We start from the raw sequence: 27,362 nt of genomic DNA, 5'->3' as shown, positions 1-27,362 counted from the left end.
CTGAGTAGTATTTAATGTTAATAATAATGTGGATAAATTACAGAATGCTTTAGCCTCCTGTCTGATGAAATCATGAAATAAGATAGTACAGATCTGTTACTATAAACAGTGTAATGGGAATCTGGATACTTTTTTTTTCAGCTCTGAACCCTTTTTTTTCCCCAGTAGTTGACAACATATTGATAGGTGGAATTGTTTCTCATTTGAAGATGTAATTCTGGAAACGGTTTATATGATACTTCTGTATTTCCGTGAATTTAATATCAAGGTCTTATCTGCTACTTCATGTGAATTCAATTGATTATTTCCAGATACATCCACTTAATTTGTTATCCATTAAAATGTTTGTTGTAGTACTTCAGTGTATTCGATTAGCCTCATGTTAAAGAAAAATAAATCTGCAAGTCCATCTTTGCTTGGAGCTTTTGAAAACGTATTAAAAGTTACATGTAGCATTGAATAATAGTGGAAATGTGATTAACCTTTGAATTGCAGAGAAATCTCTGTAATCCATGAATTTGTGTTGTACTGGTCTGCAAAACACCACACTAGTCAATGATGCATAAAGTATGCTGATTGCAACCGAATGCTTTTGTGCAGATTTGCTAGTAGTATTTGCTGTACAAGTGGTTTTGAATATGCAGGTGGATGGTTTAAAGTCACTTGAAATGTGAACTTTGTTTTTGATACCAGGAGGATAACTGGGGAATAGATGAGGAGGAGTACTGAATGTGAAGTCAGTGATAGGCAATAAAATACTGTGTACGTTTTAATTTATTTATTCCTGTAAGGTGTTCAAATGTAATCTCAGATGATTGGCAGTTTCTACATTTCTTCCGCCTCAGATATTAGGTTGGATAGGAGAGAGTACTGGAAGTCTGGGTTATTATAAAAAGATCCGTCTGTTGAAAGCATGTTCTAGGTGACATCAGAAGATGAAAAGCACAGGACATGACCCTTGCTATTAACTGCAGTTTATAAAGTGCTGTCCATCTTGCCTGGCATTCCTAAACACTGGTTGTGTGCCTGTGTTTTCCAGTAGGCTTTGTGTAAGTTGTTTCTTGTTAACTGTAGTTTTTTAGAAGTTTCAATATTTCAACATACTCATTTTCTAATCACTTGCTTTAAAATTTAAGACCTTTAAAAAAATAAACCCCCATATTTGTGTAAAGATCCTGCTTTACAAAAAGTACCCAGTTCTACATATCAAGCCAGGTATTTCGTTTCAGTGACTGTAGAACATGGTGTATTGACAACATTTTCAGAGTGTTTGGGCCCAACTGACGGGGAGTCAGCATTTGAGTCCTATAGAACCTGCAAGGGCCTAAAACCAGAGTCTGCGCTGCTGTTATGTACGCAGGAAACCATGTCACAAAACCAACCCTATTTTCTGCTCAAGCACAAGAGGTTGTGTGTAGGTGACTGAGTTTGGCAAAGGAGAGTGTGTCGTTACAGTGGACTTTGAAATTTAGTTTTAAAGTAATAGGAAAGCAGACCTCTGTACAGGCAAGCTTAAACACAGCATGCACCATTTAACAATCTGTTAGTTTTACAACTGTATGTGAGAAAAGTAGTGCAGGAGTCCACAGCTAAAAATGCAGTTATGACCGATTTCACCTTTATTTGCCTTACAACCATGTTGTTTAAAAAATGAATAGTTACAGCACAAATCTGAAAGCTGGTGTTCTGTGTCTTGCTGGCAATAAATACATTGATGGAGAAGAATGGCAATTAACATATAGGCAAAGCGATAATTAAATAATTAGCTAGGAGGAGTAAATTCAGAACTTGATCAACTACTGGGATAGGGATAAGGAGAAGTCTTGAGGAGCTTAAATGAACTTCTTGAGACCAAAACCAAAAGACTGAAAATAAAAACTTCATGTATGTTTAAGGTTTGGGTTTTTTTCTTAATATGAAGAGGTGGATAACACCATAATAAAGTAACCTAAAGCTAATCAAAACATTTGATAGCAGTGCCAGGCAGAAGAGATGTCTTTTTCAAAGCCTCTTCATGCTACAGAAATTGTTTAGATACCCAGCGTGACAGTCTGAAACTATCTGACAGTGCAGTTTTTTTCTGTGCTCAGTGAACTAAGGGCTTGCTATGAGAAAGTGGTAGAATCAGTGAACTAAAGCTTTTCTAGGTATTATTTCTGTTTTGGGTGGATATGAGCTGAAAACGCTTCGGGGAATTTCACCACGGTAAAAATGTGTCGAAGGCTTGTTGGCTTTAGAGCACACACTTGCATCAAGAAAAGCTGGCAGACCCCGTCTGTACCATTAATTGAAGCTCACAACTGGGGCACGGCTCTCTGTGAGGGTTGTAGCCAGCGTGGTGCCTTGGGCCACAGTGACGCATAGAGAAGCAGCAGCCGATGTGCCACGACTGTTGTGGGCAGCCCACGTCTTCTGGGGGTGGCCTGCAGGGGGGCAGGCGCGTCACATAAAGTGCCTTGCAAAGCCCTCACACGTGTCACGAGATTGTGTTTACCTACCTGTAGTAACCATCTGCCTTCAGTAATGCTCCACTATCAGACGGTCTATTTGTGTCTCTTGTATTCAGGTGGGTGACCACGTACAAACCTGCTGAGGTTATGCTGCACAATTGAAGGAAATAAACATTTTGTCAATTGATGCTACACAGACGGCATGAAGACTGGTGAACCTTGCTTAACTTCCTCTGCTCGGGTAAATTCAACTGAAGTTCCCTCAAGTGCAATGCTACTGTGCCTAACTAATTTGGAGGCAATTTGTTCAGGTGCTTAATGTTGCTGCACCGTGACCCTGAGAATAAAATGCCTTAAGCTGGTTTATACCTTAAACAAGACCGTATTGTAATTATGATTTTCAAGCTATGGAGCAAGTGCTGCTTGCTGAAAGGTATGCATCCTGCTAGCAGAAGCTCTATATAGTCAGAGCGGGGGAAATCCCGTACTCTGGACAACCCCTGTCCCACTCTCAACCCCTTTTATTGAAAGAAAGTACTAGGAAAGAAATAACTTTCTCCAAAATTAAACATACAAAGACCTGCTAGACCCTGCTAGAATTTTCAGTTAAAAAGCACACTGTGACATTATTCACTCTATTCTCCACACGTGGCCACAGAGCATCTTTGACCACTTGTTCGAGTCACCAGTGCCGGTCACCTTAGTTTGGCATTGCAGTTCTTTATGAGCAGCTGAAGACCCGATCACCTCAATGGATCTGCCTGTGGAACAAATAACTCGCAAACACAATTTGATGGTATTTCCCTGGCTGGTACATCCATTGCTATGTCTGTCCAAATAACATGGTGGTAGAGTAACTAGCTCTCAGAACTTGCCATACAAAAGTTGTATCTACGTATAGTTGATTTGAGAGTTGGAGCATCTGTTTTGTCTGATGATAGTTTTAGGAGATGTGCTACCCACATGGAAGATGACAGAGACATACAGTGGGTGATGAGAGAGGATGGTGAGGTACATCTGAGCGTGATGGGCTTCCACACCTCCTGTTACTTCCAACTTCTGGGACTCTCGGTGTGCACTGAGCCTGCAGCAGAACACAGTGCCAGGCGATCGTGTCCCAAAAGTTATGCTCCTGTACCTGAAAACTTCGGTTGACTACAGTAAGGATTGAAATAGGAAATAGCTGTCTGTATGAATGCGATTACTGTGCAGCAGTTATTGTGTAATACTTAATGTGTGGCAGCTTATAGCAAAACTAACTCCTGTTTTGGATCTGAATCTTGTAATGAAACTTTCAATGCGAGATTTTTTTGAGGGAATAAAAGTCGGTCAAGTGCGTCAAAAACATAACCTCTTTTTTTCTTTAAAATTATTTCCAAGTGTGGTATTTATGCAAAATTTAATTTTTAGCTATAAACAGGCATTGACAGAGATACTTTAAATGGGAATCCTGAGGCTATTCACAAATCCATGTAGTTTAGGAAAATTTAGAGCAATGATATTGTGGCAGCCCAGCTTAACAATGGAGAGAAAATGAGAAGATAAACTAAAGAAGTTATTCTAACATAAGCTAGTGAAAGAAGAAGATTAAATTAAAAAACTGTGGAAAGACTTCAGGCAAGAACTTGCCTGCTCCCTTAGTACCCTCTTTTCTTTCAGTAAGGAAGTAAACTAATTAATTTTATACTCATCTATTCTTGTAGTACCTCTGGCTATGTACATATATACATATAAATGTTTACCCTGATGAGCAAGTTTTGCAGTTCCTCTTATTTGTGTGATCCTTCCATATAGGACTTGGACTAAATTCTTCTTTCCCATGCTGCTCTTCTCCAGAAAACCCCTGGAGATACTTGAATAGTGTAAGATGAAAGCAGCCTGAGATGATTGAGTAAGAAATAATCATCACAAAAGGAAAACTGGTTCCTCTTTGAGCACACAAAATCTTCTATTGACAGTAGAGGTGTGTAAGTGAATTATTGCTGGTGGTTATAGAGCTGGTTGTGTGATCCATGGTAAATAAGTTTACGGATGTTGAAGTGTTTGAACACATTTATTTGAACAAATCTAAACCAAGCTGAAAAGAGTCTGGTGGAGGAAAACATTCTCTGTGAAATTTTAAGGTCCTTTTGCTCACCATGAGTGGAAGAGTTCAGACTTTTCTATTTGGATAAAACTTCCTTCCACATTGCCAAATAGAAGTACTTGATTTCTGTTGTGTTTTGCAATCATTTAGATGAGGCGTTTTCAGTAATTGTTAATATTTGATCGCAAGTATAATTTGAGATAGTTTTCCTACATAACACATCCATTTTTATACACAGTTTAAGAAGTAATTCATACAAAGCCAAACCTTGTTATACACAGGAATGTTTATCAGACACCTGGTTTTAATGCTTGTTTATTGAATTGATTCATTAAATGCAAGGTGCTTTAAAAGTTGTGTTTCTCCCTAGGATTCATATCTCTTATCTTGATTTTTTTGTGGAGTGCCAAATCCAGACAGGTTTCTCTAAATTTCTCTGTAACCGCTGCATGTAGTTACATGTATATCAAGTAAGTGTAGTGTGTCTGAACTGTGTTATCGTCTGCATTAATAACATAGAAAAATTACTGTGATTAAAGCTTTTCAGTGCTTGGGACCACAAGCTAAATTGCTTCTCAAAAACTAATTTTTTTCTCTTGTTCTTTCACTGTATCACTATAGGACTGAAAAAAGTGGTTAAGATATTCAGACCTGCATTTTAATTCTTAAATCTTTGAATATTTTTTAGCAAAACTTTAATGCTGAATTTTCTTGGAAAATGCCTAGTAGAGAGATAATTGCAGCATCCTATCGTTCTATTTTTTTCCTTGACTGTGGCCTCCCATTTTTATCAGAATCATAGAATGGTTTGGGTTGGAGGGGACCTTCAAAGATCACCTAGTTCCAACCTCCCTGACATGGGCAGGGACATCTTTAACTAGGTCAGGTTGCTCTCAAAGCCCCATCCAACCTGATCTAGAACACTTCCAGGGATGGGGCATCCACAACTTCTGTGGCAATGTGTCCCACTGTCTCACCATCATAGTAAAAAAATGTCTTCCTTATATCTAATTTAAATCACCCTCTTTCAGTTTAGAACTGTTACCCCTTTGCCGGTCACTACAGGTTCTGGTAAAAAGTGTCTCTCCGTCTTTCTTTTAAGCCCCCTTTAAGTATTGAAAGGCTGCAAAAAGCTCTCCCCGCAGCCTTCTCTTCTCTGTGCTGAACAACCCCAACTCTTTCAGCCTTTCTTCATAGGAGAGGTGTTCCATCCCTCTTGACAGTTTTCGTGGCCCTCCTCTGGGCCAGCTCCAACAGGTCCATGTCTTTCCTGTGCTGAGGGCTCCAGAGCTGGACGCAGTACTCCAGGTGAGGTCTCACCAGAGCAGAGTAGAGGGGCAGAATCACCTCGCTTGACCTGCTGGCCATGCTTCTTTTGATGCAGCCCAGGATACGGTTGGCCTTCTGGGCTGCGAGCACATACTGCCGGCTCATGTTCCCATTTTTCTTCCACCAGTACCCCAGGTCCTTGTCTTTTATCATAGTGTAGCTTTGGTGGGAATTCCCTTAATCTTATTTAGTACTCTTAGATATCCTTATTTAGTATTTAAAAATCCAAATATAATTTTGGCATATTTCTAATACTTGTAAGTACGGAATGTTACCTTTAAATCCTTTGATTTTGGTGACAGCATTAAGTGGTACTTATAGATGGTTTGTTCTGGAGTTGACAATACGCAAGAGCTGTCTGATTGTTTAAGCTGTTTTCGTAGCTGCTTTATCATAACGAAGAAAGTGCAAAACAGCTTGCGTTCTAATTTTCCCTATTTTTCTTTAAGATTCCCTTGCATGCGCGTGAACATATTTACAGTTCCCACCTCTGTCCTTAACTTGTGCAGCTAAAATGTTACAGATGGGCAATAGCTCGTTCCAAAAAGAAAGAAAGAAAGGAAGACAGACCCTGTAATGAAAGTCATAAGTTATTCTGCTTTAAAACCTGCCAGTCTGTATTATTTTCAGGGAAAATATGCTTAATTTTATGAAAAGCAATCCATGGCCTTAATCGTCTACGAAAGACAAGTAAGGTGAGAACAGTGAAAGTGGTCATTTAACTGTGGCAGGTGACAGCCTCAATGGCTTTGACTACATCCCAGTGCTGTAAAAATTTTCAAGGAAAATTTGATTATATTTGTGATTTTCTTCTGTTTAGAATGACATACCTGCACGTGGAATAGAGTCCCATTTCCAAAAAGAGATATTCCTAGCTAATGCAAAAGAAGATGGAGGTTGTGTGAGGCTTAATTCATTTGACATTTAGCCATAAAACTTCCAGATCCTTCTGGTATCATGTAAGCGTTTAAAAATTTTGTATTTTTTTGTGAAAAAAAATTCAAATCTACATCAGACTTCTAGAAGCTTTAAATAGGAAAGTGTCACCTATTGCGATCGTTTAGAAGAAAGAAACAGTTCAGTGCAGAGTACTACACCTTTCAAAGAAACTGATGGGTTTTTTTAAAAATTTATATGCAGAAAGTTGTACTTTGGGATCAGTTCTGTGTATTTTTATAAGTATTACTTATTTTGGTGGGTTTTTTTCCTATGGTTCCTGTTTATGTGTAAAGCACAGCTTGACTGCAGAAACACAGGCAGTGACTCCTGAAGTATGACATTCACAGGTTTCCCTTTATAGTCTTGATAGGAAGGTGTTGCTCCAGGGAATGCACCTCTCCTGTTTTGCAGGAATGCCTTTTTTGTTTGTCAGCTATGGGAGGGAAGCAAGTGCTTTCAGCCCTTTCACGCTTGCTTGGGTAGCATATGTGGATTGGGAATCTGTTTTTCAGAGGTAAAATTATAAAAATTTGTAACTCTGCTGACAAGTTATTTGCGTAGCTTAGAATGAAATTCTAACTAACTCAGATTAGCAATTAAAGCACCTCCTTGTTTTAACTACAACATCTGGCACAAGATATCTGTAAGGAAGTGTACTTTGTCAATAGACATATAATAAGGAAATTTTACAGAGTGTCCTTTGGATAATGTCAGGTTTTGTTCCAAATGCATTGAGCTTTGCTAACATTACCTGGTGGTAAAGATGACTAGTTACAGCACATTCCAGGAAATGCAGCTGTTTGCCCTCTTGCAAAACAATGAATATATTTGTTGTAGAGACTGTGCAAGGAGATGAATCCCCTCGTGACTGATACCGTTTTCTTTACTGTAGAGCTTGAAGCGAGGAATCTGAACTGTTAAGAAACTGCTTCAGCCAATGCATGTTAAAACCAGCATAAGCTTTTCCAGTCATAGACTGAAACCAACTCTCATGCTGCAGTCATCTGCCACTTTCACTCGGATTCTTCTCTTCCATTGTTTTTCAAACAGGAACTGTAAAACATGTCACTTCTCAAGCTTCTTTCCTGAAAGAAGAAACTACATTTGTAATATTTGAAGCCTGTTAAAATAATTTTTGACATGGCAGAAGTAGAAGACCGTCTATGACTTTAGTAAACATTGATTTATTTTTTAGTAGGAAGATAAACTTTAAGAAATTTAACTTAAAAAGTGATATTCATAATATCAAGTTAATTAGAATTAAACTAATGATGGGTAATTTTGTTAGTTCCACTGGCTGTGCAAATTTTAAAAATAATAGTATGTTTCTGGACATAAATTTCACTGCTGTTCTTCAAATAATATTGAATACTATCCACTTTGATTCATAGAAAATCTTTTCTAGTGTTTTATCACTAATCACCTTGGGATGCACACTAAATATTTTTTGCTAATGTTTATGCTGTTAGCTTGAAATCAGGTGACACTTAGCAGAATTTTTGCCTTTAATAATTAAGACATCCCCTAATTCTTTTTTATAAGATAAGGTTTATAAGAAAGAGTTTTTTTGCTTTTGTCCTGGTCCTGTATACACTCATACCAATTTAATCAGGTTGGTGGTGGCTGTGTTTTAGGAAGAGGTAACTGGAAGAAACCTGTCTTCTGAATCACAGGCTCCAGGTCCCCCTGTAGCGAGCAACTGTGTCTCATGTTGCAGTCAAACCTCATTTTAATTCTGCACAGGTGCTTGCACCCTCTACAGAGGTGGGTGGAGGATTGCTCTAGTACTGGAGGCTTCTAAACAAGTAAAGTTTTACTTGTTTTTTGTGGCTGGTCTGTTCTCACTTGTTTTCATATCAGCCTGCGAGCTGAAATAATTCTTTCCATTACCTGCTGTTCAGCCCCTGGATGTTTTTATAGATGGGTCTCCTGTAATGAGCTTGCTTGTTGAAAGAGTAAATATGCCAAACTGTTCTGCCTGCTGCTGCAGGATGGGCACTCCCTCCCCTTGACTGCTACACTCTTCCTTTGCATTTCCTCTGGTTTGAATTCTCCTCTCCTGAGCAGTGTAGGTACATACATACTTTTGTTTACATACATACATATACGCCTGTCATAAATAGCATCTCTAGATAGAGTTCTCTCTGCTGGAATTGCTTCTCATGATTCTTTCTTTTCTCTTCTTACAGGAAAGAGACTGGTGGGCTCCTCTGCTAAGAGTTTCATTGTGCCACAGGCATAGATACACCTTGGTGTTGACTGTTGTTGTATTGCGGCAGCATTTCTGGTACAGCTTAGAAGGCTAATCATCAACATGCAGGCTCATCTGGCTGTGTTACCATAGGATTGTTATGAACATTATTAGCAAACTTACAGCAAGACATGTTTTTCTTCATGCTTAGCTGTGAAAGCTGCTCTGAGCATTGTGTGTGATGGTGTAGCAGATGCTTTTGGAGCTCAAGGGCATACGGGGCTGTGAGGTCCTGGTTGGATTCAGTCCTGGTGCATGCTCAAGGCTGTGAAGTCCTGACTGAAGCAAAAAGAGATGCGGTGTGTTTGGCCCCTTCACTTTCTGCGAGTGAGAAACAGTACACACCACTTTGTTAGCAAACGTTGGCAGGATTCATCCATTTGAGCTAATTGCAAGAATGGTGGAAAATCTGTGGGCAGGTGAAGTTATCCTTGTTTCAAGCGAAGAAGGTTAAACAGTGTTTGTTCTGAGCATGCACTGCCGAGGTAGCTGCTCATCTAGAGTTGGCTTGAGGTAAAGAAGGCACAGTTTAATAAGATAAATACCCAGTCAGCAGGAGAGAAGCTCAGTGATGTTTGTTTCTATTGTAAAATACAACATTTCAAGTATCTATAGGTGTTAGGATTGTGGGTATGTGAGCCTCAAAGGAAGCCTGTGGGGTGAGCATTGCACTGGCACGTTCCCAGCCTGTTGTGGGGAGTGGTTCTGCTGTCGTCTTCTTGCCCACCTCCACCAGCAGAACGGGGTGCTGTGCAATGGTGCTGGTTGCTGAAATGAACAGGATCAGTCACCAATGCTGACAAGGCAGGTATGATGCAATGACAGCCAAGCTAGGGGCGTTGTCGTGGCAGGCCTGAATTTGATTCTTGAGATGGTCAAAATGCTGGCAGGTTGGGTGTAGGATGACTAGATAGAAAGAAATGCAGTGCACCTAGGAAAAGGTGTTGAAGGATGGTGATGTCCCTTACTTACCAAGCATGTTTAATGCCCGAGTGGATGTAATGGAAATGTGGGCTGAGAAATAGGCTATCCAAGAGTAGTATTTTTGGAAAAGTGTGGTATGTGAGTGTTAATTCAAATGCAGGAGTCCCTGTGTAATCAAACAGTGAAGGATTAGGCATGACAGATACAGCTATATCTGGACTGGTAGCTGTGGTCAAGGGCTGAATAATTGAAGGAAATACTGTAATGGGAGCTAATAAATTTTCGACCTCAGAACAGAAAAGAGATGACTTGGAACCATTTTTTGACCTATGTGGTCTCTAACTGGTTAAAGGGATTATGATATTCAGGATAAGAAACAAGGCATCCTTAAGCCCACAGAGTTCATGCCTTTTGTGAGTTTCTGTAGAAGAGCTGAAGCTGTGGTTTATTCTTTAATCGCATACCAAGTGTCTGTGTCATCCTTTGTATGCAGATAAGAATCTGTGCATCCCACCATTGTTGTCTTTTCTTTTTCAGAGCAGTAACAGATTGGTTGATTTGTCATGATCTTGTGGGACAGGACCTTTTCCTTTTGTTTCCAGTGGATGATATCTTCTCTTTGCTGAAGGATTCAAGCGAGTAAGCACTAATTTCACACACATCTTTGGCTGCCAAAAATGTCATTCAGTCCTGCTCCCATGCTCGTGTTTTTTCCTTCCTTGTGTCAGCAGAAACGTTTATGTTCATCAGACTGAGGAACTGGATCATGAGAGTGGTTAGCCTTCCCCCACTCCCCCCAGCAATTTTTTTCTGTGAATCAGTTCTGCAATCCCATGTGCCATACAGCTGAACAGATGCTTATGCTCCCACAGGGAGCTCTCAGGCTGGGGTGGGAGGAGAAGACAGAGTTGGTGTAACAGGTCTGAGGGTTGGGAATTGTGCAATCACTTCATTTGGAGGCAATGCTTAAAAGTTTGTGTTCATAGAAGTCTCTGTCTGACTTTGCACTCAGAAATACTGGTCTGTATCCCATTTCACTGAAACTAGCCCTGCTCAGATTTGTTCACTTTTTCCTGCATGTTTTGTCTTTCTGTGTTAAGGATGCCTCTCAGTGTTGTAGGACGCATCGCACAAATGCTCACATTCTTTTGAGCCAGGTTTTACTACTGAAGTTTTGGTTAAATACGTTGCAAGGTTTAGCCTTAAGTAAATTTAAAAGAAACCTTCTTTTAGCCTGATATTTACCCTTCCAGTACTCCCTGTTACCATTTTGCCTTTAGCAAGTCCACTGTCCAACTATGCACTAATAGTCTATTGTTCACTAGTAGCTTTCCATAGAATAAGTCTAGATCGGGAAAGATAGTTGGTTATTTTCACATGACCTATTTTTGAGATAACTGTTCCTGAATTGTGTTTCAGTTTCATTAAGCTCTCTTTCTTTAAAAAGCTTTCCATAACCTGGAATGCTGCTGTAAACTAACAGGATTGTAGTTGGTCAGGTCAATTCTTTCCTTTTTCCATTCCCCTTTGTTGTTTGCTGTTTTGCAGTTTTCCTCAATTACAGATGTAATTTATTCAGCCTTAAATCGATATAATCAACATCTGTGTGTAAAAATTTTTTAGGAAATTCTGTAGAGGGTTTGGATTCTGAAATATTTCAAGGAAAGGTGTTTGATTCCCTTTAAGCCAGTTTTTAAAATACATTTTTTTGTTGGAGCATTGAGTATTTCAATACAGCTTGGCTTTGTTTCTCAAACATAAACTTGCATACCAGAAGAAGCTGCCTTGAGTAATGCTTATGATCCGAAATGTGTATGTTGTGCCACTGTAGTGCTTGGCATTTATTAGTGCAACTTGCCACAGTAAAGTGAGAGATTTACCTTGGAATGAAGGGAAATTTGACCCGGGAATGTCTATGTACAATAGGTGTATGGAAAACAAAAGATGCCGGACACTGAGATTTTCTTCATTAATCTTAGCCTTTCTTTAGCTATGTTCAGTGATCTAATTTTGTTGTGAGCTCTTATGAAGTAGGACATGTCTTCTCAGTGTCAGCAGTGGCAGGGTTGCATTCCAGGATGTATATGAGAAGGGCTGATGTAGCATCTGCAATCCACATGTGTGGGTATTGTGCTTTAGATAAACCCTTTGCTGTATAAACATCTCAGTAAATAAATGCATAGCTGACATACATATGCATGTCAAAATATTCTTATGTTTATGCTCGTAACCATGCAGAGGTTTAAAAATATGCTGCTTCAGCAGTTGTTTAATAATTTCTGTACAGCTTTTCAATGCAAATGGTAAGTCAGTGCATGCAAAGGAAGTACCGGGATTTTAAAAAATATTTTAAATATTAACTAAGGGAGGAAAACTGGTAGTATTTAATCCTGATCTGCAGTCATTTCTTCAAAATATATTAAGAAGTTAAAATGATATTATTTCTTAAACTGGTTAGACTGAATCCTGAGCTATTTGCTGCCGTTCTTCTCTGCTTCTCTAAAAGCCATAATAGAGAAGATCACTTAAAAAAGTGTTAGTTGTGACAGAGATATTTAGACAAATCAAGACAATACACAGAACTCAAGATGGTCCCTGTTACAGTTGTATTTTATTATCAGCTGAACCAGAATGGTGAAGGTTTGGTAGACATAAATGTCTGATTTTACTGCTTAGGATTTTTTCCAACTTCTTCAAGAGACAGCTGAAGAGTATATTGTTTAGGGATTTGTAACATGTCTTCATTGAGCAGGCTAAGGTATTTACTGATGATAGTTAAAAAAAAAAGGGGGACTGCACACACAGTTGTAGCTAGCAGTGAATATCTAGATCATGTAATCTGTAATCAAACTCAAAAATTAGTGTTTTCTGACCTGATATCCTTGGCTAGAAAAGAAAGTAGAAAATATCTAATGTAGCTGGTGGGATACAGAACAAGAAGTGGGATTAACGTACATGCTTTTTCACGCTGCTGCATAGACTCACACTGCTAGTTTCCTAATCTATCACCACTCAGGTAAAATAAAAAAATAAATGCCATAACAGGAATTATTTTGGGTGATTAAAACAGTCTGGGTTTTTTGAGGTGTTTTCCTGTGGGTTTTTTCTTCTTAATTCTTAAGAACAATTATCTGGTAGTACACAGTATTGTGCTGAATAATTTCTCCCTTTTTAATGTAAACTCAATTTGTCTTAACAATCCTGATCTACCCTGCCCCAAACTTATTTGTCAAAAATATTAAGGAGGACAAATGCCCTAGAAGGAGAGCACGTGCTGGAAAGCGGTGGAGATCTCTGTTGGATGAATTTTGGCTTAGAAAGCGGAGGCCTGCAGAGCTGATCGGTAGCAGCTGAAGTGGATGGAGGTAGTAGTAATAAAATGAGTTCCTACTAATGGAGCTTTTCGGGCTTTCCTTCTTGGGGTGGGGTGACCTTGGCCGGCAGGTAAGTCACCACCTAGTCACCTACTCACTCCCCCCAGCGGCAGGGGAGAGGATCAGAGGAACAAAAGTGAGGAAAAAGCCCTCACAGGTCAAGATAAAAACAGTTTAGTAGGTGAAGGGGGGCGGGGCGGGGAAAGCAAGGCGTAATGCAAGAGCAAACATTTACCACCAGCAGACCAATGCTCAGCCAGTCTCAGAACAATGGCTACTTTGGAAAAACTCCCTCCCACCCCAGTTTTAATGCCGATCACGGCGTTACATGGTATGGAAAATACCTTTGATCAGCTGGGGTCAGCTGTCTCGGCGGTGTCACGTCCTGACCTGTTGCCCACTCCCAACCTACACATGGGGAGGGGGACAGAGTGAGAGACAGAGGAGGCCTTGAGCCGCTCAGCAATAGCCAAAACATTGGTGTTATCAACACTGTTTTGGTCACAAATCCAAAACACCATAAGGGCTGCTATGAAGAAAGTTAACTCCATCCCAGCCAGACCCAGTACACTTCTATTGACTCACCTGTAAGGCAGCAAGTACAGTGAATCTTAATAGGTTTACTAAGTTTGCTCTGAAAATCCAAACATTCTACAAAGTCATGGTAAAGGCATCACTCTGTCATTATATCACAAACATTTTCATTTTACTTTCCAAATTAAGGATTAAATTCTAATGCCCAAAGTAGACTTCTCCCAAGCTTATTGCCAGTTATCAGTTAATTCTCTATAAGCTCAAGCCTCCCATCTAAAGCCTCGTTAGATTAAAACAATGAAAGCTGCAGTGAATGAAGTATCCAAATACTCTTTCTAACAATTAGACTTTCCATTTTCTTGCTCATTAGTTCATGGTTCTTGAGAATAAGTTTTGGAAAGGTAAATCAAAGTTAGCTACTTCTCTTTTTTTTAATTACCAAGAAGCTTAACTTCTTTCTACAGTTAAAATTCTTCTTTAAAATGTTCAATATATTCCTTACCTCTAAATTTACTCATGTTTTTTTGAGTAAATAACTCATTACTTTCCAACCCAGCGTTCTGCTTAGGGCTTGAACTGCTTACCTTCTATTATATACCACGCTGTACTGTTCTGTAAACAGCAGCAACTGAAATTTGTTAAAATCATAAAGAGAAGAAAAAATAATTCTTAGAGCGTGGAACCTTAAATCTTCTCCTAGACTACAAAAACTTTCATTTAGACTGTCTCATAATTCAAAGAAAATGCAGAAATGCAAGTGAAACAATTAACAGCTTTGTGAATGGGATCTGAAATCTAGTTGAGTCTTTGGAAACTCATATTTGATTGACAATATAAAACCTCCAGAAAACAGCTCTTACCCCTGTTGTGAAGGATTTCCATAGACAGATTCAGTTGTAAGCAAACAAGCATGTGCTATCCTCCAGACTGGCAGGATGTGAGCCTGGTTTGACTCAAAAGCTTGAATTAACAAGCCCTACGAGATGTGTCCTCCAATAGTACAGGCAGATTGTTTCACAAGCTGTTGACAGATTTTTGTGATTAATAGTTGCTCTATATGAAGAAACTGTATAAACCAGCACAACTCGGTCTACGGGGACATGTGTTTTGGAGTCCTCAGTCCCAGAGCTAGCTGAAGCACCAAGTCGCTTTCATAAGAAATCTGATGGTTTACTTGCTGTCCACCAAAACACCTAGAAACTCATGGCAAACAGAAGCTTCCAGTTATTCAATGAAAATGTTTTGCTTGTCATTTTTAGCAACTGAAGATGTAGTTGGAGTGTCTGTGGTGCTTCTTCACTGCACTTGCAGGGTAGGGTGGTTGGGCATCTATGTGTCTATTCCAGGGGTTCTGAAAGCCCTTTGGAGATCCCAGGAGATTTATCAGTGAATTACCCCAAAGCCCTTAGGACCCGGCATTATTTTGCAATGCTGTTTCTAAAAAATAGAGCTGAGCAGAATAGATTCAGGTTTGTTTGTTACCCCATCAAGAGAGGTTGTTGGAACCTTTCAGAAGTATTTGCAAGATAATGCGGTGAGCCTGTGGAGGTCCACAGTACTTAATCAGCAGTTAGGAGAGATAGGTAGATACAACAGTTGCAGCACAATCCTCAGACAAACTGAGTTAATATATAACATCATGATAGCATCTGGACCAGTTTTCTTTTTAAAGCAAAAAAACGGACAAGACCATAGTAGTTTTGGTAGCTTCCTTTTTTTTTGGCTGATATAAATGAACAAAAGTAGATCTTTTGAATGCTTTACCAATTAATATAACTTTTGTTATAATTTCAGGTTTACTTTTACAATATAAACAGATTACTGCTATTTTTTAGGACCCTTAATTACTGTAAATTAAAACAAATTATTATGTGCTAGTCCTTAAAGACTAAGAATAAATTTGGTCTAGTACAGTAATAGGTAGTTCTGCTTAATTCCACAGAGGAGTAATATTTAAGAAATGTAGATAGGTTGATACTGGGACTGGATCCAGCAAATAATAAATAAAGCATTTATAACTTTAAAACATGAAAAAGTTGCACAGATGTTTGAGTTTATGAGTAGTTGCCATGTAAATCCTTTAAGTAAATGTTGTCATAACTCTTAGTGATCAATATGATGTTGTCCCCTTATTTACACATTAGTTATCCAAGCTAGAAGCTTTAACCTAATGAATTATGAATAGTATTTCCCAAGTTACAGATTTATGAACTCTTGAATGTGTTCCTGATCCTTCCTGTTTATATTTTTCTCTATTTTTATTTATTAACTCCAATGCTTTCTCAAATTCTTTGGTGTTGTATGTGATTATCTACAAGCCATCTCTGCCTCTGATGGATCCTGAGCTACAGATGGTTGGGAGAGCAGCTGGTGGCAGTACTGCTGTAGATGTCTTGTGCTCTTCCTGCTTTTGGCCACTGTTGAAGGTAGAGTTCTGGGACAAACAGACCTCTGATCTGGTCTGGTGCAGCTGCTCTTTAAGTTTGCAACCGATTACTTAAAGCAAGGAAAATTTTTATCTGTGTTTTAAAAATGTGTAAGTTCACAGCAGCAAAAGCCGCTAATGCATATGGTTCACTGGTAGCCTTAACTTTTCGATCACCCAGCCAGACCTTCAAGTTTGAAACAGTGCATGAACTGGGAGGTTTCTAGTGCTGTAAGCAATATGAGTTGTTCCTAATGAAGAGCCTAATGTGTTCTGAGGTTTAAGGGTAGGGTAAGGAAACAGTGCAAAGGAAAGCCTGCCTCCTGGCAAGTTCTTCCTTCAGTGTCAGACAGATGCTGGCTGATACATGCCACTGGATCTTTTACTGCCATGAGGAGAAAAAAAAAGTAAAATAAAGTTGTGCCTTATGAGAAGATTCTCCAGCTCCTTCAAGGGCAGGCAAGATTAATTCAGATAGCAGAGTACCCTAATTTGTCCCATCTCACAGACTGTGTTATAGTATCTCCTTACAAATCCTGGCAGTTCCACAGATGGTGGTGGTAGAAAATAACTACCTGAGAAATTGAAAAAGTGTGTGCAGCCACAGGTCCCTGAGATCCTGACTAACCTCAGGGTATTTGGCATTCCCCCTTCACAGTCAAGGGCACCTTTGGCTTTAGTGACCATAAGATGGTGGAGTTCAGGATCCTAAGAAGAGAGAGCAGAGCAAAAAATAGGGCCATTGCCCTGTATTTCTGGAGAGCAGACTTCAACCTCTTCAGGAATCTGCTTGGAAGAATCCCATGGTTTATGGCCTCAGAGACAAGAAGGGTCCCGGAGATCTGGCTGATATTCAAGGATCACCTCCTTCAAGCTCAGGAAAGACCCATCCCAACAAGCAGGAAATCAGCAGAGACAGCAGAAGGCCTGCATGGATGAGTCAGGAGCTCCTGACTAAACTAAGACTTAAAAAAGAAATGTACAAGAGATGGAAGCAGGGAGAGGTGACCCAGGAGGAATACAGAGCTACTGTCCAAGCATGCAGGAATAGTGTTAGGAAAGCCAAGGTTGACCTGGAGTTGAATCTTTCAAGGTATGGGAAAGGTGACAAGAAAGACTTCTACAAGAACATAAACAGCAAAAGGAAGGCTACGGAAAATGTGAGCCTGCTGCTGAATGGGGCAGGGGAACCAGTGACAAAGAAAAGACTGAGGTACTCTACCCTTGCTCTAGACTTAGGGTTAGGGAGCACTTAAGCAAACTGGATGTACAGAAGTCTATCAGGCCTGGCAAGTTTCACATACATGTGCCTAGGGAGCTGGCTGATGCCATTGTGAGGCCAATCTCAGCTAACTTCTTTCATGGCAACTGAAAGAGATTCCTGAAGACTGGAAGAAAGCAAATGTCACTGCTGTCTGAAAGAAGGAAGATCTGGGGAAATAGAGGCAGGTCAGCATCACCTCAGCTCCTGGGAAGATGATGGAGAAAATCCTCCTGGAAAGCATTGCCAAACACATGAAGGACAAGAAGGGAATTGGGAGCAGTCAGCACGGATTTACAGAGGAGAAATCATGCTTGCCCAACCCGATGGCCTTCTACAGTGAGGTGACTTGGTAGATGAGGGGAAAGCAGTGGATGTCATTTACCTCAGCTTTGGTAAGGCTTTTGACACTGCCTTGGTCTCCCATAACATCCTCCTAGACAAACTTGACAAAGTACTGCTTAGATTATTGCATAGTGAGGAGGTCTGAGAACTGGCTGAACATCCAGGCCCAGAGCGTTGTGGTCAGTGGGACAAAGTCCAGTCGGAGGCAAGTGGTGTACCATAGGGGTTGATATCGGGGCCAGTACTGTTTAACCTCTTAATTAATGACCTGGACACTTGGGACAGTGTGCACTCTCAGCAAGTTCACAGATTGTACAAAACTGTGAGGAGTTGCGGGTACACCAGCTGGTTGTGCTGCCATTCACAGGGACTTGGACAGGCTGGAGAATTAGGCTGAGAGAAGTCTCATAAAGTTCATGCCAAATCCTGTATCCGGGGAGCAATAATCACATGCACAAGTACACGCTGATGCCTGATGGACTGGGAAGCAGCTCTGTAGAGAAAGACTTGTGGGTCCTGGTGGACACCGAGCTGACCATGAGCCAGCAACGTGCCCTTGTGGCAAAGGCTAGCAGCCTTTTGGGCTGCATTAGGAAGAGACTTGATAGCAGATCAAGGGAGGTAATAATTTTTCTATTCTTAGCACTGGAGAGGCCACATCTGGAGTGTTGTGTCCACTTCTGGGCTCCCCAGTACAAGAAAGATACGGATTTACTGGAACAAATCCAACAAAGAACCACAAAAATGATTAAGGGACTCTTCATGTGAAGAGAGGCTGAGAGAGCTGTTAAGCTTGAAGAGAAGCCTTAGGGGAATCTTATCAATGATGAAGAGGGACCCAGATTGTTCTCAGTAGTGCCAGTGCCAGGGCAATAGGCCTTGGGCACAAACTGGAATGTATGAGAGATCATCTGAGCACAGGAACACACTTTTTTACTGTGAGGTGGTCAAACCGTGGAATGGATTGCCCAGAGAGGTTGCAGAGATATTCAGAACCCAAATGTATGCGGTCCTGGACAACCTGCTTTAGCAGTGGGGTTGGACTAGGTGATCTCAGCAGATCCCTTCCAGCCTTAACAAATACATGATTCTGTGATTTTGGTGACTACTGCAATAACAGTGGAACCAACCTTGATACAATGTTTTACTACAACTCAGCTTAGAATTTCATCAGACCTTTATCTTTCTCCTCCTCCATCAAAGAGGATTGTTCTCATAAGTGGAGACTTTGGCCATTTGAGCATCAGCACAAAAAACCTGTAATCTCAGGAAATGCTCGGGCCTCCATGGTGATATTTTCAACCAGAGAACACAGCATTCAGAGTCATAATTTCTGCATGATCCTTATTGACGTATGTCAGCCTCACTCTGTTTAAAAATAGTTTAAAAAATAATTTATTTTTTTTAGTTTATTTGTACTCGTACAACCTCAAGGTGCTTCCTCTTATACAGGGACAAGAAACGATGTAACCATGCTTTGTTCTCCATCTGCTGCAGTACAGTGATATCTCAGATAGCATCCTCCCTACCACCTCAGTCAAGGTGGCATACTCCTCCAGCATCTGCTGCTGCCATGAAAGATCTCAGAGCCTTTCCCAAAGTTGTTGAAATGTATGGTGACAAGTCTGAGGAATCTGACAAAGGCTCTGAGGTTTTCTGCTGGTATCTGATTGGTACAGAGATTGGGGTAGGCTGCTGCCAGATGTCAGAAGCAATGAATATTGCCATATTCTACCTATATGAAATTCTTGAAAAACACAAGTTTCACATGGTTTTACTGCTTAACTCAGTGGCTGCTTCTTTATCCATCTTGAACTCATTTCCCTCATTGCTGTTGACTATGAAAAATAACTGACAGCTTTATTCTCCTTTTTTGGCCAAAATCTGTATAGTCTTAGTGCTTGTGATAAAACTTGTATTTCCAAGCTACTCTACAGATTAGCACAGTAAATTGGAATTGTTTCTGTCAGCACTAACAGTTTATATTTACTAGATTTAAATGCTTAAAATAATCTCATTTTCTCAAAGAAGCTGACTGTGTTACTCTTCCAGAAGATCATCTTGCTTTGAATTTTTCCTACAAGAGGTGCTGGAGTCACAACAGCAAGGACTTAGAGCTCTGCCATTGAGGAGTTCCTCTTCATTTTCTGCACTGTCTCTGAAAGAAGCTAAAACAGAATTTAACCTTCTCTAGAAACGCAAACTCTGCCTCTGTAATTTAACATTACAATCACTTGTACTCATCCATATATTCAGAAAAGGAAGCAGTGCTGTTGCTGATAGAGACTGTCTTCCTGTCTTTGCCTCCAGCTGTATCTCACCACCACATCTTTGAACACCTGCCAGAAGTGGTGTGGTTTTCTTTTTCTTCTTCCTCTCTTCTGCATTTGGACACAGACTGTACATTTTCCATTTCACTTGCAGTGGCATCATCATGAACGCCACTTCTTATGTTTATGACATCCTGCCTAACTATAGTGGAATGTGTGATGTCATAAACTGACATAGTATCTCATGCCATATTCCACATAAATTGATGCAAGGCATCAGTGATCCCTGAATATAGCTGTGATCACAGTCCTTCTGAGAATTTTAAATTCTTTCTGAATGATGCAAGGCTAGGCAAGGTCTTTGGGGAACTGTCCATCCAGATTCAGGTGATATGGAAGTTGCTTTCCTCAGCCTGGTAGCACACTTGGGTCGTTAAGGCACAGCATTTCTGTACACCTCTGCACAGCAGCTCCATGCAGTACAGAGGGAAGTCTAGCATTTCCCCACTGAATCAACAGCTGTCATGCTTTAGTGTTGACAGTTAACAACCATCATGTATCACATAAACAGAAGTATGAGATCTTTCTCCTGTGTAAGGAAGTAATTGACTTTCGGGAGGTTATCTTACAAGATAACTCAGTTTAATTAAACATCTGGGCTGCTAGTGAGAGGCCTACGACAAAGGTTCAAGATAACACATTTTGAATTAAGAATTCCTAAGGCTTACCTTTCTTTCTACTTTAAGAAGCGATGGCTTTTCTGTTTCTGAGCCTGTTGATTCCCAGCATGGCAATTGGATGCCTTTCTCCCCACTCAGTCTGAGGTGTGTGTTTCTACTGAGCATTTCTGCCTCTTCTTCAAAAAAGCTCAGGAATCCCTGGAGTGCTGGGACAGCTTGCCTTCCAAATCCTTCCCCTTTTGTCATCTGGACTGTTTCAGCCGCATAAATGTGTGGGTTTCTCAGCCCCATGAGGTGCACTTGTCAATTTTAAATGCAGTGTTAGTCTATGCAAATGATATCCTCTGTCTTCCTGTCAGGCCTCAGTTGGGTTCCCTAGTATTTTCCTTTGATCAGGGGTAGTGTTTCACAGGGCACCTTAATCAGGCATCTATGTCTTTCGCAAAGGAGCCTCTCAAGGCTGCAACCATGAGTGGTCTGCTGTTTCTTCTGGAGGAAAAGGAGGGTGAACATGGATGAGCACTTGCCTGAAAGAGACGTGAAGGCTGTTTATTAATCACTAGAGGTTATTTCAGATATATTCCGTATTCATAGTTATAGTCCTCTGTCTTTCTGCATCAAGTGCTGTCAACTGATTTTGAGATTCAAAGATTGTAAAGAAACTGAGAATGCGGCAGCATGTTCCAGCTATTTGTGTCCTCCTGGAAGAAGGAGATGTGAGCATGTCTTCTCATGCCCAGCAGCTCCAGTCATGCTTAGTCATTATGTGAGTGGACAGTATCTCTTAAAGGTATTGGTTACTGGTAACATACACATTTAGGAATATAGCAGAGTTGGATTTGGAAAGCACTATGGTTTGTGGATAAAGTGTGCATATCTTAGGAATATTTCTGAACGGTACACCAGGTAGGCAGTTGTTTAATATTGCTGTCTCATTTTATAATAAATCAAGGTTTATACAGACCAGAATGATAGCACAGGCTTGGTGTAGGATCCTGAATATATTCACTGAGTGTTAACATTCAAAACAAGCATTTGGCCTAAAAAGAAATTCCTTAATTTCTTTAATGAAACTGGTCCCCAAAACTTTGTAATCACTAAAATGCATGTAAAAATAGTAATACATACTTCATTTTGAGGGAATATCAGGCATCACAAATACAGTTAAACAAGAGCCTTGCAAGTGCCTTCACAGATGCTAACTGTTGATGTTTTTTGTCACTACCTGGACTTTATCTTTCATAATGTTGCTAACCTTGGGTTTGATGGAGGCGTATCAGACACTTTGATCAACAGCTAGTCTCCGGTTCAGTGCAGAAACAGATACTATTTATTTGTTGGGGGTTGGCAGTTCTACTCACATACAGAAGATAAAGTTTCATTTGTCTTATTTAATCAAAATAACATTTATGTCTAGTTTGAGTTTTAGTATAAAACACCTGTGAATAATTAACTTCCCTGTACAGCCAATTTTAGAGTAGGTATTTGTAGTTACAGTGTTTTTACCCTATGAAACCACTACTGTGTGAAATCAGAAATCTGTTGCTTTATACCTGAGGGGTTTGCCATAAGAGATTTGGTGAGGAAAAAGCTGCTGTCTTATTCACCAAGGGATTTCAGCACACAGCCCTGGGTCAGATGTCAGGACCCCTGAAGACAGCTGGCCAACTTACGTGTGATTCACAACCACCAGTAGGTTAGGTAAGGGCTTGCCTGAGCATCAGTAGGAGAAGCTGACATGCATGAGGTCCTAGTTCCTCTCTGGATAGAGACACTCTACTTCGAACAGAAAGGCAGTGCCTGTTTTGCCCCAAAATTCATATCCTGGAGCTTTCACCTCTGAAACAAAGCCTTTTGATGCATGGAGGTTGCTAATACATGAATTCAGACTAAATATCAGTTGCAAGGTTTGTGTTTTTTTTCTTTATATACTAAGGTTAGGAACAGCTTCAGGATGATAAAAAAAATTCTTATTTCAAGTCTCAGTCAAGGTTGAGCATCTCAAACCCAGTTCAGTTCTGATTTCATTTAGAAACCACTTGGTGAAAAGCCACAAGTAGCTCTGAGTTGGAAATCAGATAAGATGAGCATAAATCTCTGTAGTCATCAAACACATTACTTTCTTTCAGATCTTTGTTGCACAAACTTTATTCGCTATGAGTGGTTTCTGGTTTTTGTTGTGCATTTGGCCTGTGTACATCTATAGCTTTGCAAAGAATTTTTAAGCTGTATTTAAAGGAAGGAGGTGGCATCAATGTGTAACATTTTATGAAAGGTAAATATTCATAGATACCATATTTCAAAGGATCTGGAAAAATAGATAGACAATAGGTACCCCACAGGTGCTCTGTGTATGTGTGCATGTACATATCATAAATGAAGGCTCCACAGAAGCCTGTGTTGCCCAGAGTCATGTGAGGGATACTGACATTTGCTATACCTTATCACTTAACAATGCAAAATTTCATGCTGAGTGTACTTGCATGCTTCTTGAAAACTAGAGAAATAAGAAAATGCATCCAGTTCACAACTCTAAGCCAAAGCAGCAGTGTTTGTCAGCAGTCAATCATTGCAAAATACCAGTTTTGATTAGCAATTTTTTTTAAACTTTTTGACAACGTTTTTCTCCAAACATTATATTAGGACAGATTTCTTTATTGGTGTTAGATACTTGCATATTTTAGTGGAGTAGGTTCTTTTTCTTTTCATTATTTCCCTATTCATTCACTATTAAGTGTTTGTATTTCACCTATTTCTGATTAATATTGGAATAAATGCCAGAAACCCACTATGACAAATAGGAATTTCTGTTTCTTCCTTGAAGTCAGTAGGGTCAAAACCCTTAACTACTGATGAGATGGCTGTCCTTGTTTTTTTTGTCATGCCTGTGATTTTTGCAGTGAAGTTTTCTCTTCTTTACCCCTGATTCACTTTGTTTGATAAACTGATACACTTACTTCTAGATTTCCAGGTATCTACATGTGGAGTCTGCTGTGTTTAAATTCTATAGGAATTTTGAAAATAAATTAGATTATTTGTGCAGCAACTGTTGAAGAGGTATCTTGAATTGGTCACAACCTTGAAGGTCAGTCTGCATTTACAGTATAAACTGTGGAGTAAGAACCACAGAGGATTGTGAAACCAAACTCTCAGGAAATGGGGAAACATGATGGCTTTAGTATTATGTTGCCCAAACACATTCACTGTTTATGGTCAGGCAAGCTTCTGCTGGCTTTTTCCCGATGTTAAAAATAAGTTGTGTTATGTAGGTGTTGGAATGATCTGTTTTGGGAAGGCATGCATTAGCTTTGAGTCAAATATATTTGTAGCCTGGCCTCATAATGCTACATTTCACCTCTGCTTTTCCATTCATCAACTAGACTTGCTACTGTTTCCTACCCGCAGTCAGCTGTGCTGAGATCAAGTAAGCCTGTTTGGATATAAAAATCCAATTTGAATGGAACGGCTGTATAGCCAAGTGAACATATGAGCTTTCTGCTGAATAGATGATGTTTTACTGCTTTCAGTTAATGTGTTCTTTAGTACCATTCTTTTATTTCTACAGGTAAGACAAGCATGTCATGTCTGGTATTTGATAAAGAACGGAGATTTATTTTTTCAATTTCACTTACAGAGATGAAAAGCTTTATAACTCTACATTGGCTTAAAATATGGATCAAGATGTTGGGGAAAATCTTACCTGCTTAGATAGCATTGTTTAGAGTAATGAGAATGTTTTAAGTGGTGGCAATTCCTGTTTCATCTTTTTTCACGGGGAATGTGAATGCATTTGTACATACATTCAGGATGAAATGCTTTAAGGCAACCAGGAAGTAGAAAACAGATTTAGTATTTGTTTTATTTTCTTAGACTTCTGAAAACATGATAGGCAGGTGTGCCTACCCAATGCTGATTAAACTAGAATATCCTAATTTGTCTTATTGCATCTCTGTCACTATAAATTAACTGCATTTTTTTAAATGTCTGCTAAGGTTTCAACTGACATGAAGAAAAAATAAAAGTGATTAATACTTGGGGAAAAAAGATTATGGGGGGCTGGTCCCCAAATAATCACAGTTTTGCAGGGTACACAGAAACGACTACTATTATCTAATTTTAGGTAAACCATCCTTTCTCCATCATTTGAGTTGCTCTTAATTTTCAAAAGAAAAAATTCTTTTGAATTTTTGAATTCTCACAGAATTTCTGGGACTTTGTCTTTTCCTGGAAGTGACACAAAGAAAAATGTAATGCTTGGGGATTTTTTGCCGGCTTAGTGAAGGTTGTACGTGCAATCTTTATCCATGGCATTCTTTGGTTATGCATAGTAGTGACATTTGTGACTTCTTGGCATCGGACCTTGTGTCACTGCTACACATCAGTCAAGAGGCTGTCAGGATTAGATGAGGGCTGGGGCTCATCTCTCCCTTCCCACATCAGCCTCCCCACTGCTCTTTCACCCCATCTGTACCTAGCTGGGGACCTAGGACCTGTTTTGGCATGACCCCTTCTTCACAGAGGTGACTACAAAGTGAAGAGTCCCCCTTCACCTATTTGAATTCCTGAAACAGGGGAGACCTACTCCAGTCCAGATCCCTCTTTCACCCACTATCCTCCTGATTTATCCACTGTCTCCGCACGCAAAAAAAATCCTGCATGTCTGGTGAGAGGAAATGCTGCCACTGACTTTGGAGCTGGGAAGGTGAGTTATAGGTATCTCAAAACCTGCCCTCCGGGGGTGAAAAAAATGTTGCATTATCCCATTTCTGGAAAGACAATGGCAGGATAGGGAAGATAAAAACACACAGGCAAAGCAGCGCTGAAGCAAGCCGTTGCAGGCAGAAATTGGGATGAGGATCGTGAGTAGCACAGTTGTATTTGTACCTTGAAGTGATACTTGAAATTTTAGTATGGTTTTAAATTCATGGAGCCCAGTTGTTACCATTATATCATCCGTTATATTGCTGTATTAAGATAAGCATCCTCTAGATAGATTTAAGTCTTTTTTCAAACATATCTGGGATTTGGGTTGGAAAAAATGATAGACATTTTCTGCTGCTGACTGGTGTGTTGATGACTGATTTCAGGTGATGGCCACTGCATCAGAAGTGTTTAGTTCTTCAGATTTTCATTCCAACATGTACAGACAAAACACAATTTCAACCTTTTTGTGTGAGTTGCAATATGAAATGTTAACGCAGGGCTGGACGTGAAGCCATTTGACGTTTTTACCTGCCCTTTGATGCTGGTCCTGCTCTGTTCCCTAGACGGAGCAAAACACAGTCCTGAAGATCTGCTTTTTTCTTTCTCAGGGCACTGTTGCCACCTCGTGGCATTGGCCAAAGCCAGCAACAAACGCTCTGTGACCGACATTAGTCGCTGACAGATGTCACGAGTGAGACGGATGTGGGATGCGCAGGGGGGAGTGAGTGGGTCTCTTTTGAGACTTTACCTCTGCGCAGCATTCAAAAGTTTGTTATGTGGGATTTCTGATAAAAGTGCCCCATCCCACGTGCACCAACAGTGGCAGAGTTGGTCATAGTCTTTATTCTTTTTCTTGCTCTATTTATTTTCTAAAGTGGACAAAGATAAAAAACTGTTGTCCATACTGAGCCTCAGATTTTGGAAACACACTGTAAAGTCCTCAGCCTTTAGAAGAATTGCAGCAGCACAGCCCCAACAGACCAGCTGCATGAACAGTAAATCATATTAGGTATGTGCCGTAATTCAGCTTTCAGCAAACGAAATGTCGAGCAAAAAGACGAGGAAGTCTTGTTCAGATCTTGTTATGCACATCTCTTTTTTTGAAAGTGAATACTTGAGATAGTTCATAAAAGTCTTGCAATAACCCTGTGAAGTGGTATTCAGTTTGGCCCAGCCCCAGAGCGCAAACTCTGTTATTATTATTGCTAAAGCATTCTAAGAGCTGAAGTATGAATTTCCTGTAAAGTAGATAAAATACTTGAAAGGTTAGACATGCTTCTGCTAAACAAACTCATTTGGGCTCCAGCAAAAATTCCTGAGGTTTTGTTTTCTTTTTTTAATTGGAATTCACAGCAATCAATAAAAATCCAACATTGAGTTTTTAATGTAATGCTAAAATGCTAAACAGAGTTTACACTTGGAATCTGCCTACATTGCTCACTAGTGTAAGCCTGCTTAATATAGGAAAAAATGAGCAAGGTATGGATTTTTAGTTGTCATAATTAGATTAGAAATCATCCAAGCCCTTCTTTTGTGAGACAAATACTCACTTTTAGCTGCAATTCATTTATTATATATATTTTTATTTTTTTTAAAAAAAAGGGATCAGAAAGCTATTTTAGGTTAAAATTCTCCTAGCCAAAAATAAATATTAAAGATTAGCTATAACTGGGATCTTCCTTATGTGGACACCACATGCCTATGCTGGCATGGTAGGTGGAAAAGAAGAATCAACAAAGATGCTGCTGCTCTGTTAGACAGTCACTCTCACTTGGACCAGCCTAAAGTGC

At 39.8% G+C, this 27,362-nt stretch overlaps 1 protein-coding gene across 2 annotated transcripts in view; it reads left to right on the top strand.

Moving 5' to 3' along the window:
- Positions 1-27,362, top strand: part of TNFAIP8 (TNF alpha induced protein 8) — a 66,100-nt gene that overhangs the window by 8,140 nt on the left and 30,598 nt on the right. The window contains exon 1 of one of the 2 annotated variants that reach the window (XM_072860443.1): positions 10,535-10,618. The exons of the other annotated variant lie outside the window; for it this stretch is intronic. Within the exon in view, the coding sequence (XP_072716544.1) occupies position 10,618 (1 nt within the window). The 5' untranslated portion in view covers positions 10,535-10,617. Of the gene's footprint in view, positions 1-10,534; positions 10,619-27,362 lie in introns of those variants that run through there. 2 annotated transcript variants of the gene reach the window in all.

This window comes from Ciconia boyciana, chromosome 4 (assembly GCF_034638445.1).
Source record: "Ciconia boyciana chromosome 4, ASM3463844v1, whole genome shotgun sequence".
Taxonomy (NCBI): Eukaryota; Metazoa; Chordata; class Aves; order Ciconiiformes; family Ciconiidae; genus Ciconia; species Ciconia boyciana.
The sequence above is the reverse complement of the archived record's forward strand: the minus strand, read 5'-3'. Positions and strand labels throughout refer to the sequence as shown.